This window comes from Aulostomus chinensis, chromosome 23, assembly GCF_037954235.1.
Source record: "Aulostomus chinensis isolate RoL2024-O1b breed Wild chromosome 23, RoL_Achi_v1.0, whole genome shotgun sequence".
In the NCBI taxonomy this organism is placed as follows: domain Eukaryota; kingdom Metazoa; phylum Chordata; class Actinopteri; order Syngnathiformes; family Aulostomidae; genus Aulostomus; species Aulostomus chinensis.
The window spans coordinates 494783-507500 of NC_141342.1; the positions used below are offsets into that span (position 1 = coordinate 494783).

General features: G+C 40.3%; 1 protein-coding gene across 11 annotated transcripts in view; it reads right to left on the reverse strand.

Moving 5' to 3' along the window:
• The window catches only part of ryr2a (ryanodine receptor 2a (cardiac)), a 330466-nt gene that overhangs the window by 7303 nt on the left and 310445 nt on the right, over positions 1 to 12718 (reverse strand). For all 11 annotated transcript variants that reach the window (XM_086195802.1, XM_086195797.1, XM_086195796.1 and 8 more), the window contains 5 exons: positions 12173 to 12306; positions 9761 to 9821; positions 8779 to 8925; positions 8169 to 8303; positions 509 to 665 (listed from right to left, as the gene is read on the reverse strand). In XM_086195802.1, the coding sequence (XP_086051928.1) occupies positions 509 to 665; positions 8169 to 8303; positions 8779 to 8925; positions 9761 to 9821; positions 12173 to 12306 (634 nt within the window). The remainder of the gene's footprint in view (positions 1 to 508; positions 666 to 8168; positions 8304 to 8778; positions 8926 to 9760; positions 9822 to 12172; positions 12307 to 12718) is intronic.

Below are 12718 nucleotides of genomic sequence, written 5' to 3' on the forward strand. Positions count from 1 at the left end.
TGTCTGTAGATGAAAATTAGCTATGCTTTCAATGCTCCAATTCTGTACTCCACTCTTCCATGTTAGGTTTCTCTGACTGTCACCTATGTTGCAGCAACAACTCATGTCCCATGAGATTTTAGGCAAGACTTCACCAAGAGCAGGACAATGACAAGTTGACATCCACTGTTGACATCCAGTCAGACACTCAATAAACAGTTATTTTGCAGTTGCTGTTTAAACGTAATCCAATAATTTATAGTCCCCATTTATCCATTCAACTTAAAAACATAAGCTAACACTTTTGATCTATTATTGATGTAATTCACAGGGACTTGATTAAAAATACTAGATCCTAATCAGATCCCTTTAGATATGGTTTAAAGGTTCAGTGTAGGGTACACATTGAGGCTAAATTTAGAATAAGCGGCAGGAGAATGTATTGTGTTGAACAGTATGCTCACAACGCCGTCACCGCTACACAATTTTGTGTGTGTGTGTGTGTGTGTGTTGAGGCAGCATTTCTCACCCTGGATGATTGCCAAGAGGATCACAATGACAAAGAAGAAGAAGGTGATGTCAAATATGATGCGATAGATCTCATACTCATCACCTGCTGGGTCCTCAATCTGGTCACCAATCCCTCCACCTGCTCGCACACCTACATACATGTGGAACATGTAGCACTGGCAAAGACAGTGAAATGAAAAGAGAGAGAGAAAATTGAGAGAAAGTGAGACAGAGAGGATGGAGAGAGATGGAAAGAACCTTGCTGGATTGGAAGTGGACCAGCTTTGATATAGCTCACACAGACCTATATAGCATCTTCTTTGAAATACTGATATGACATTTTTTGAACTTGTAATCAATGAAAACCATGTAATCTATTCAATTAAAATATTACAATATTGAAACATTACATTTGAATAGTGCCTTTTAAAGAACCCAAGGCTGCTTTACAGGGATAACAAAAAGAGAGAGGCCATGAAAAAAACAACACAGACAACTAAAACAACCAGCTGACTATCTTACTAAATACAGGCCATAAGTTTCAGTGAAAACAGGTGAGTTTCGATGGCAAATTTAAAGATGTCCAGGGTTAGGGTGTTGTAACTTATTGCGGAGAGAGAGTTCCAGAGGCGAGAGTGTCCCTAAAGGTTTGCTGGCTGGTGGTGTTAAGAATATGTTTGGTTGAGAACCTTAACTTCTGAAATGTGCTCCCACAGAATTTTTTTTTTTGATGCGTAAAGTTGGGTAATTGCCAGTTCGTCGCTTCTATGCAAATAAACCTCTATTAGTTCGGAATAGCTCATGAGTAGCATACCTTCTTACATAGTTTCAATGTTTAAAATAATCTGGAAAATAAGATAGTCAGAAATCTTTTTTTAAACCTTTAAACCTTGTTTGTTTCGTTAATCTGTCTATTTGACAAAGCGGAATCATCTGTGGCCCAAACCAACTTCTAATGGTTAGGGGATGAAAATCTTCTACCATAGTGGACAGCCCTTTAAGAACTCACACGTCATCTGCAATTGCAAACAGCTCTTACAGAAAAAAATACTATGGCAATAATGGTATATCACATTAAGCAATGAAATCTATGAAAAATGCCAGTCGTCTGATGAAGATACAAAATTATGGATACTCATTAGTCCTTCACAGCTTCAGTTTCACACATCTATAAATAAAACAAGCCACACAAATACAGTTTCACCACCAGGCTGCACAGCCCTGTCAGTCTGCATAGGCACTGTAAAGTGCAGTATCCTCAATACTAGACTAAGGTTTCAGATCTAGGGCTTTATCAGTGTTGTTTTTGGCAGGCATTTTAGATTTAGTTTTAGTCTTAGTCTTTTGGACTAAATGCTTCTTAGTTTTAGTCACATTTTAGTCATTTCTATCCTTGATAGTTTTAGTCGACAAAAACTCAAAAAGGTTTTAGCCTGCTTTTAGTCGACGAAAATTCAAAAAGGTTTTAGTCGAGTTTTAGTCGACGACAACTCAAAGCATATCACTTGCCACCCGTCCACAAATAGACAGGGGTTTTATTCATAACATGCTAAATTAATAGAAGGGCTGGTTTAAACGAGCCAACATTAGCGGGGCCCCTTGCAGCCCCATTCATTCTAGCTTTAGCATGTAGCACTAGGAAGTGGTCTCTGCACCACAGGGGAGGTGGAACCACCACCACCACAACCACCACAAAACTTTAGGCTTAACACAAAAAAGAAAACACAGGGCTAGCCTAACATAGACTAAAGCTATGCTTTAATCATCCCTCTTTTCACGACCACCCGACACCGCTGCTGCTGCCGTGGTGTGCGTCTCGTCCGCTGCAGACAGGCCCAGACTTGTCTCTGTGTGTGCATGTGTGTATGCGAGAGAGGCTTTTAGTGCGTGTGTACTGATGATGGGGGTGTGACCATTAGGACCAACAGCTACAGCGGGCTCCGTTCTGATGTTTGAGCTCTTGATTGACATTGCATGCATGTTATACTTGGTGGAAAAAACCCGCATGTTTTGAAACTTTGATTGTCCACCCGCTAACAATTTAGTCTCGTCTCGTTCTTGTCAGACAAAAATGTATACAAATTTGCCACATTTTAGCCTTCACGGGGCAATGGTGACGTTCGTCTTAGTCTCATTTTCATCATGGAAAAAAGGGGTCTGATGTCATTTTCGTTTTCGTCCAGCGTGACGAAAACAACACTGGGCTTTATATACCATTAAAACAGGGTGACTACAACATAGGCGACACGGTGGTGCAGTGGTTAGCACTGTTGCCTCACAGCATGAAGGTTCCTGGTTCGAGCTCCGGCTCAGGCACGGGATCTTTCTGTGTGGAGTTTGCATGTTCTCCCTGTGCCTGCGTGGGTTCTCTCCAGGTACTCTGGCTTCCTCCCACAGTCCAAAGACATGCAAGAGGGGACTAAGTTGATTGATGTTCTAAATTGACTGTAGGGATGGCTGTGAGTGTGAATGGTTGTCTGTGAATGTGTTGGCCCTGCAATGAACTGACGACCTGTCCAGGGTGAACCCCGCCTCACACCTGAAGGCTGCTGGGATACACTCCAGTCCCCCCACCTGACAGGATTAGTGGTAAAAAATGAATGGATGGATGGATGGATGGATGGATGGATGACTGCAACATGAAAATGTCAGAGTGCTATTTATGATGTAAGGTTAAAGAACTGATGTTACTGATGTTACAGAGATACCAACATGCTTACATTACCAGCACTTTTCTTGAGCTTATTTTGTGCTGATATCTTGCTGATGATTTGTACAACCCTCTGAGAAATTTCTCATACCAATCTGTTTGAAGTGTGACTGAAAACATATAACCCCCACCACCATCACCCCTCTACATGTGAATGTACAAAATGGAGGAATAGGGCTAAGCAGCAGGTCCAATGGGTTAAATGGGAGTGGGCCTGTGTTTTCACCTCTAACTTATGAACTCGTGATCCAGGAAGTTTGACTCAATGAGTGTCTTCCTATCACAATCTTATTTCATGTTGCAGGAAGAGTGTCTGGTCTGGTCTGCTATGTTAGCTCTTTTGAAACTTATTCACCAAATTTGCATGCATGCAATGTTCATCCTGCTGAGAGAGTAAGGAACTTCTTCTCCAAAGGGAGTAGAGAAATGAATGAAACTCCAGAACCAGTGGTCGTTCATCAGTGACTCCATTCCACTAAGCTCCTGTCACCTACTTGTAAATCAGGCTTGAGCTGCCACCTCCAGACCCTTAATAGGAATAAGAAGAGGTCTTTGGAATGCTATGGGTGGCTGACTATGGGGGATTAAAGTGTGTGTGTGTGTGTGTGTGTGTGTGTGTGTGTGTGTGTGTGTGTATGTGTGTGTGTGTGTGTGTCCTGAAATTTCTGGGTGACAGAGGGCCCCCTCCCACCTCCAGAAAACACACAGAACAGCTGCAGAGCCCATATATAGTATTTCTTTCAGATGGCTTGGCAGTAAGAAAAGTTTGCTGTAGTGTATCATTTTTTTTCCTGACCAGCCTCTTCCCTTCATCTTTTCTCTGTGCTGAAAACAATATACAACTTAGCACATTAAAAACTGCTCTGACTGCATCAGTGTGATTTCTATCTCACCATACAAAGCAGAATTCATAACAATATTAGAGGAAGTGCAGACTAACAAAGGTGGAAAATTCTTAACAATGGTTAAAAACAACAGACATATTTCTCCAGTACAAGCTGTTTGCCAGTTTCAACACCAGATAACAAAAAAAAACACCACCACCACCAACAACAATAACAAAAAACAATCCAGTTTAATGAGGCTTGGTAACCCAAAAGAGCTAGAAAGAGTTAGAATCTTCAATGCAAATTTGTGATTTTGTTCTATTTGAATAGAACTGATCTGACATATGTTTTTATGGTTTGCACAACATATATTTCCTCGACCCTCAATCTAAACTTCAAGGGTTATTTGCTAATGTTATGCGCACTGTCGAAAATAGTTGCCTGAGCTAAATACACAAATAAAGCCCATGTAATTTTACAAAGATTGACCCAGACTACAGAGCCTGAGGGTAAACACAGTGAAACTCAAATTGTTGACCCATGACTTTCTGTCCATAAATGGTGATGGAGCAACTTTACTAACAGGCAGCACACAATCCTTCTTAAAGTGAAATATGCACACACCCAGCTCACATAGTCATCCAGAACTGTGAGCCTCCATACAGAACAAAAAAAAAAAACAGATGACATAAAAAGTAAAACCATAGTCTTCATGAAAAACCATCAGATGAACTTTAACAAACATGTGTTAGAGTTCATCTTTACGTTCTTTTAAGACCTGGCCAGTCAAAGCACCACGTATAACATTTTGTTTAAGCCCAGTACTGCTGATGCCACCTCCAAGTCCACAAGACCAATCATATGATTGATCTCTACCTGCCCACTGATGTATTTGATGCCTCATTTGCATATATAAGCACAGGTTTTAAGAAATTATGTAATAAAAATGACTGTCTTAATATATTAAACTAACTGGAAATTTTTCATGGTGACTATGACGATTATTACCTGTAGTATTTTCATGTCTTAGAATTCAAACATTCAAAGGCTTTCTCCTGCACGGTGGTGCAGTAATTAGCACTGTGGCCTCACAGCAAGAAGGTTCCGGGTTCGAGTCCCGGCTCAGGCACGGGATCTTTCTGTGTGGAGTTTGCATGTTCTCCCCGTGTCTGCGTGGGTTCTCTCTGGGTGCTCCAGCTTCCTCCCACCATCCAAAGACATGCAATTGGGGACTAGGCTGATTGAATACTCTAAATTGACTGTAGGTATGAATGTGAGTGTGAATGGTTGTTTGTCTCTGTATGTTGGCCCTGCGATGTACTGGCGACCTGTCCAGGGTGAACCCCGCCTCTCGCCCGTAGATGCTGGGATAGGCTCCAGCCCCCCTGCGGCCCTTAATAGAAAGGAATAAGCGGAAGACGATGAATGAAAGAAAGGCTTTCTCATTGATGAAGATTGAAGCATCTATAAGCACTTACATGAACCAATGCTTTCATCTGTATGTACCTATTTTCAACTTTAGTATTACAGTGGGACTGAGCCATATTTCATAGCCTGGTATATTTTGTTCATTGATATTTTATGATGGAGTGAAAAAAAATACCCCCTGTAAAAAAACTTTTGTTTGGTCATGTAAACAAAAATCATTAGTTATTGGTTTATCCATTGTTCAAAACAGTTAGTGGTGCAGACTACATCAATCTTGAGAACAAAATATTTGCATATTTAATCAACAATTAATTTAATGAAATACCTAAAGAATCAGAATCACTTCTTATTGTCACTACCATAATATTCACTCAGCATGCATACTGTTCTCCATAGATTTGTCACTTTCAAGGCAGACACATATTTGAACAGAAAAGCACTATAACACACATTTGGTTTCATAAAAGAGCATTAAAGTATAAAATGAAATAGGCACTAATTGTCTAATCTAACAGAGTAAAATCCATTTGGAGGAGTTTAATGGTGAAATCTATTTATTGAATAATTTTACCATATTCAACTGACACATCACCCTTTTTCACAAATGGGGATACATTGTAGTTTTGACAGAAAGTATGAGAACATTTTCTCAAATTAAATTTAAAAGTAGAATTAAAATTTAATGAAAACATAAAAATTAATCAACTGAATCGCAATAATATCCTGTGATGAACTGTTATAATTAAGATTAAAAATGTATTTTTGAGAAGGGGAAACAAATATACAAAGGAATAAAGAAATGAATGTAAAGGTTAGATCAATAATAATAAAAATAAGTTTCATGAAGAGCATCTCAATTCTGATGATATACTTTGAATAATGTTTGTGTATATACTGGAATATGCCCATGCTGACTCAACTGTCATCTCCACTTTGTTTGCGGGACTATTCTTCACATATCTGTATCTTATCTTGTTAAAGCACCATCACATCCATCATCACAGAAAGACTTTGGCCTTCATTCATCAACCAATATGATAAAAAAAAGCTTGCCCCTGGCCCCTCCATGCTGTCTCAGCGTCAAATTTGAAACCCCTGTTTTAGTCAAGACCAGAGTATGCTTTTGTGGTCTGGACTTATTTGCATCAGAAGTGGCAGAGGAGACACAAGAGTACAGATGTGCACATCAGAATATCAAACACAATCCTTCTAAGTGTAATATTGTGCAGAACCCTGTGGGCATTTACTAACCAGTGTCTACAGTAGAGTTCCTCCAGTTGATCCAAGACATCTTCATCCTGATGCGGCATCATTCAATGCACTGTATATCCTGCACTCCTAATCTGTGTGTGTGTGTGTGTGTGTGTGTGTGTGTGTGTGTGTGTGTGTGTGTGTGTGTGTGTGTGTGTGTGTGTGTGTGTGTGTATACGGACAGGTTGCCAGTCCATCCATGGGCGGCATGGCTCAGGGGTAGAGTGGCCGTCTAGCAACCAAAGGGTCGCTGGTTTGATCCTCGACCGCGATGACCATGTCGAAGTGTCCTTCAGCAAGATACTGAACCCATAATTGCTCCTGATGAAAAGGTTGGCGCCTTGCATGGTAGCCTCCACCATCAGTGTGTGAGTGTGTGTGTGAATGGGTGAATGAGATGACACTGTAAAACGCTTTGAGTGCCACTAAGGTAGAAAAGCGCTTTATAAAATTGAGTCCATTTACCATTGCAGGGCCAGCTCATATCGACAGACCATTCCAAACCATTAACACTCACAGCCACGGCTACAGTCAATTTATCCAAGTAACCTAGTAACCTCTTGCATGTCTTTGGAACGTGAGAGGAAGCTGGAATACTCGGAGAGAACCCATGCAGGCACGGGGAGAACATGCAACCTCCACACAGAAATATCCCATGCTCAAGCTGGGGCTTGAAGCCAGAACCCTCTTGCTGTGAGGCAACAGTGCTAACCACTGCACTACCATGCTGCCCAGCATGATGTCCAAATAATAATTTACCAAGTATTTGGTGATGGATGCAAATTATTCAAAATGCGGCAGTAAAGTCCTTTCCAGTTGTTTCAGACAATAATGGTGCTGTGCTGACTAATATTTTTTTATATTGCATTTTTAAACATCTGTCAATATCACACTTGAGAGTTTCAAAAGTCGTTTTGGGTCTTACAGTTGGTATTAAGTTGCAAAACTTGGAGTCTACAGGACATTGACGATGCACTAAGAAATGTATTTAACACTTAAAAAACATAAAAGGTATGTTCATTTGTGAAGATTGTTGAGCAAAACAGAATGTGTATCGAATATAGTGTAATTTTTTTGTTTCATATAAGGCTATTTTTCCACCAAAATTCATGTCCTATATAAAAATTTCATGGGCTTTTGGGTTGAGGGAACCCATTCCAATGGCTAAGCTTCCAAGCTGGCCAACAAAACACATAATCCCTGTGGCACTCTTGAAAAAGTTTGAGAACCACTGCATTTGCCTACCCTTCATACACATAGGTATGCCACTCATTTCAAGCCTGTTTATGATTATAATAAACCTAATCATGTATCTGTTTTCAAAATTAATTCCAGTTCACATGCAAATTATTCTCAATGTCCTCTCAGTTAATATCAATACTCACAGTAAGTTACACTTTACACCATACTTCATCACTCTGTTGCAGTTGTGCTTGATACAGTATACTATCTGCAATACTCACTGTCAACATGTCATCACACTTCATGTCTGGTAATTCTCCATCTTCACTCTTGTTGTAGAACTTCCTGAAGAAGTTGAAGGCCACTACCGTGTAAAGATACACCACCACTGCCAACAGGCCAACTGTTAACACCAGCTGGAGGAAATATACAGGAGGGAAAACTGTTTTATTTATTGCTGCTTATATATATATATATATATATATATAAATTCCACAAGCATGCCTTAATAGCATGGCACTTATATCCACACCTTTCCTTTCCCCTGTTGTTCATATAAATAGGCAAACCACAACATGCAGAATTGTCTTTTTGTTTCTGTTTATGGTTTAAATCATCATCATTTAAGATAAAAGGATCTCCCCGGCCCCTCTGTGCTGTCACAGTGTCAAACTAAGACTCCTATTTTAGTCCAGATCAAAGTGTGCTAGTTTGTCTGCACCAGAGTTGAGATGAGCTGTCACACCAGCTCAAAAAAACTTAAGTACCTAGGACCTACCAGGGCAGATTTGAAATGGACTAAAAAACTCAGGTGTTAAAGACAGCTGAGTTGATCTAATGTTACAGGTAATTACCAGCTTTGTGTAACTTGCAGCAAACACCAGTTGTTACCTGTTTGCCATTGTGTGTGACTGATGAAAGGATGGTCCGGAGTGTCTTGAAACCCATTGCAATATCAAGCAGATGTGCAGCAAAGAAAAAGTTGTTGTAGTGACCCAGGATGGACATGGACATGTACCATGCCAGATACAGGAAGGACTTCAAGGATGGAGAAACAGATTAGGTAAGGTACTATTAGTGTATTGAGACAGCCATGGTTGGAAATTTTAAGATAACTTGTGTTCTTGGCTAGGATTTTACCTGAAATTATATACCATGGTCTGTGTGAATACTGGAATCTGATGGACAGTTGTTCCAATCAATGTGTCTGTTTGCCTTCTCCTAAATTAATTTATATTATGAGTTTGAGACCTTTGATTGTCAAGCTTTGAAAGCTTTGATTGTCACCTTATGCTGTGAAAAGATCACTTTTGTACGTTTTGACATTTTTTCAATTAGGAATATGTGATAACTTCATCATGTAAATTGCAGCTGATAAATCTGCTAAAATGTTTTTTGGAACAATCTACATTCCCTCAGAGGGGACAGACACAGCAGCCCCATCTGACCAGCAGTTTCCCTCTAGCAGCTGAAAGAGTGAGGAATCTTATAAGAGGAGAATGTACTTTCTAGGTAGTTTTCAAACCTTCAGATTTGACTATGGATACAGAGTCATGGCTTGGAGAAAAAAAGTCTGATTTTAATTGTAAAACACACATAAATAAGGTAAGTGACCATGGTATAAACATAAATCAGCACTTCTGCAAAATCGAACATATTTACAAATGTATTTATACTGAAACTCCTTAATATGATCTATTCCTTTCAGGTAAAGACTGAATAAATAAAAAAAACTGAAGATATTTTGTTCAGATTATGTGAAAATTGTACCATCAAAGCAAGTAAACCAATAAGAAGATACAAATTGTTTTGTGTCAGTTAATTTCTGGACTGAATCCAAATGATGGCACCAGACATTACGTTACATACTTACATTGTCTGTGAACACTACACCCAACTTCCAGATCTGGTACTTGACATCTATTGAGTTCAGTCTGTTGACAGAGGAAAGGGTAAAAAATGGTCATGTGTTAACAAAACATCAACATTGGTGCCTCAATGGAGCTGATACTGTAATAATAGTGGTGAATAAAGTGACCACTGCCCAAAATGTATGAAATAATAAAAAAAATGCATACAAATTAATCAATAATTTTTGATGGGGATACATCCATCCATTTCTTCCGCTTATCGCTTATCCTATTAATGGTTGGGGGGGGGGAGCCTATCCCAGCAGCTTTCGGGCACCCTGGACAGGTCGCCAAGCCATCGCAGGGCCAACACATATAGACAGACAACCATTCACAGTCACAGCAATGCCTATGGTCAATTTAGAGTACTCAATTGGCCTAGTCCCCATTTGCATGTCTCCGGAGGCAGGCAAAGGGAGAACATGCATCTCCACACAGACACACACTGTGCCTGAGCCTAGACTTGAACCCGTAACCTTCTTGCTGTGAGGCGACAGTGCCACACTGTACCACGGTGCTGCCGATGGAGATAACTGTTGAGTTTAAATGTGGCTGGGGCATGATGGCTAATAGTGCTGGAATTAATCTGTGTTTCTGTGGCATCTGAGTGGAGGGGGATTACTATATAAATAAAATCAATTCAGGAGGATGGGAGGTTAGCATGTGAAAGTTGCATTCTCATTCAAGCCTCTGCAGATGATCCAGAATGCAGCAGCACGTCTGGTCTTCAACCAGCCCAAAAGGGCACATGTCACCCCGCTGCTGGTTTCTCTTCACTGGTTTCCAGTGGCAGCCAGAATCAAATTCAAGGCACTTCTCTTGGCTTACAAAACAATCACAAGAACGGCTCCAGCCTACCTGGAATCCCTGATCCAGGTCTACTCTCCTTCTCACCCACTACGCTCTGCATGCGAAAGATGCCTGGTGCTTCCAGCCCAGCACTGCTCCAAATCTCTGGCCAGACTCTTCTCTTCTGTTGTTCCCAAATGGTGGAACGAACTACCGAACTCTGTGCGTTCTGCTGAGTCCCTCTCTACTTTTAAGAGACAATTGAAGACTCAATTGTTCGGAGAGCACCTAGGCACTTAACCTGACTCTTCTCCTCTTTGTACTGTGGGGTAGAATAAGTCAGAGGGTCCAAGACCCAGCACTTAGTGATTATGTAGCACTAACTGTGTTGTGTGATGTTATATGTTTGTCCAAAAAAAAAAAAAGGAGGGGGGGGGCAACACTTCTTCTGCCACTAGATGGCAGTACCTGTGACCAAATCACAACTGAAGCACTTTTGCGCTACTATGGGTTTCTCCCTCAAGTCTGAATTCTTGCTTGTGTTGTATGTCGCTTTGGACAAAAGCGTCCGCTAAATGAAATTGTAGAATTGTAGAAGTTAGAGTAGGCCTGCTCTCTTGTGTGGGGGACTTAGTGTTCATAGTCCTCCATATACTGATTTAAAACAGGTACAGACTGCCAGGGTCTGCTATTGGTAAAAGTGGATGCTCTGTCTAGTGATGGGTCAAACAAAAATGATTAAATTTGAGCTGGAGAGATAGAGGTATTAGGGATGATAAATCATTTGGTCAAATCAGAAATTGTATGATTGTGGGTGATTTGATTTTGAATGCTAATTAAAATGGCAACTCCTCTTTGTTTAGAGTTATAACTTGCAGAGGAAATGTAGTGGAAATGAGGTGATTTTAAGACTGTTTTTTGGATTGGTTTAAGGTGTTTCTCGTAGTTGACAAGTATATGCTTGAATTTTGGTGAGGTGGTTCATAATGTCCAGATTTTTTTCCTTGATCTCCCATGCCACGTATGGTCCAGCTGGCAAATTTAATCAATGACAATACTGAGTAGCATGAATATGTCTATAGATGTTGATGAATAGATGCATGTACATACGAATCGATGTATTCGATTTTATTTTTTCATTTTTCCTTGTTTTTATTTCTTTTTAGTAAAGCCAGGGTATCAGTGCATTGCCGGGGTAAATTGGTCCATCTATATACAGTTTATCAATTGAGAAGAATGCTGTCTTCCTGTCCTGCAGCATGTTGTTGTACATAGTTCACCACAGATGTTATATGATAGCATATATTCCTTTTAAGAGCGTGGCGCAGAAGCGGACTCAGGTCACTAGTGAAAACCAGGGAGCGTGGCATGTGTGAAAAGTTTGTGACAATAATACACCCCTTGTGTGACTGAAATATTCACCTCAGATATAATTTCCTCAGCTCCTGCACTCTTTTTTCCATTGGTAGTGCGATACAGTGTGCATATCATAGGCTGTCAAATAATAATTTACAACTGTTGACTGATTAACTCAGATGATTTATAGCTGGACGATTTCCCAAATTGTTGATGTAGGAAGTACTCACACAGCAGCAAATGAGCTGTCTTTCCTTGGCTTTCGCTTTTTGTGTGCATCACTGAAGTCCAGGGCAGCCTTGTCCATTCCAAGCAGCTCACTGATGCGATCATGACCATAAAATTCCCCATATTTATCCATCACCTGAGGAAGAACAGTGAGCAATTTTAAGTAAGACAACACCAATTCTTCTTAGAGTTCACTGCCCTTGAAAGGTAACAACATTGTGCCAAATGCTGCCAACTCAGCACAGCAGTCTAAAAACCCCAGCGCCATCTACAGCATCAATAAAGTCACTACACTTACATATTAAAGAATACTTTTGGGTTAAATTTGTAGATAAATTTATGCATTTGCAAGGCGTAGTAGCAGCTCAGCTTAGTATAACAAGATGAACTAGTGCAAGGCCAACCAACAAGTATACAACAGGATGTTCTGACCCAGGTATCACCCCTCTCCTGCAGCTTACAAGACATAATAATTACAGAAGTAGCATGACACAGAGTGAGCGAAATCAACAGAATGCGTCAGACAAAGACAGAACAGAGTAGAGTTG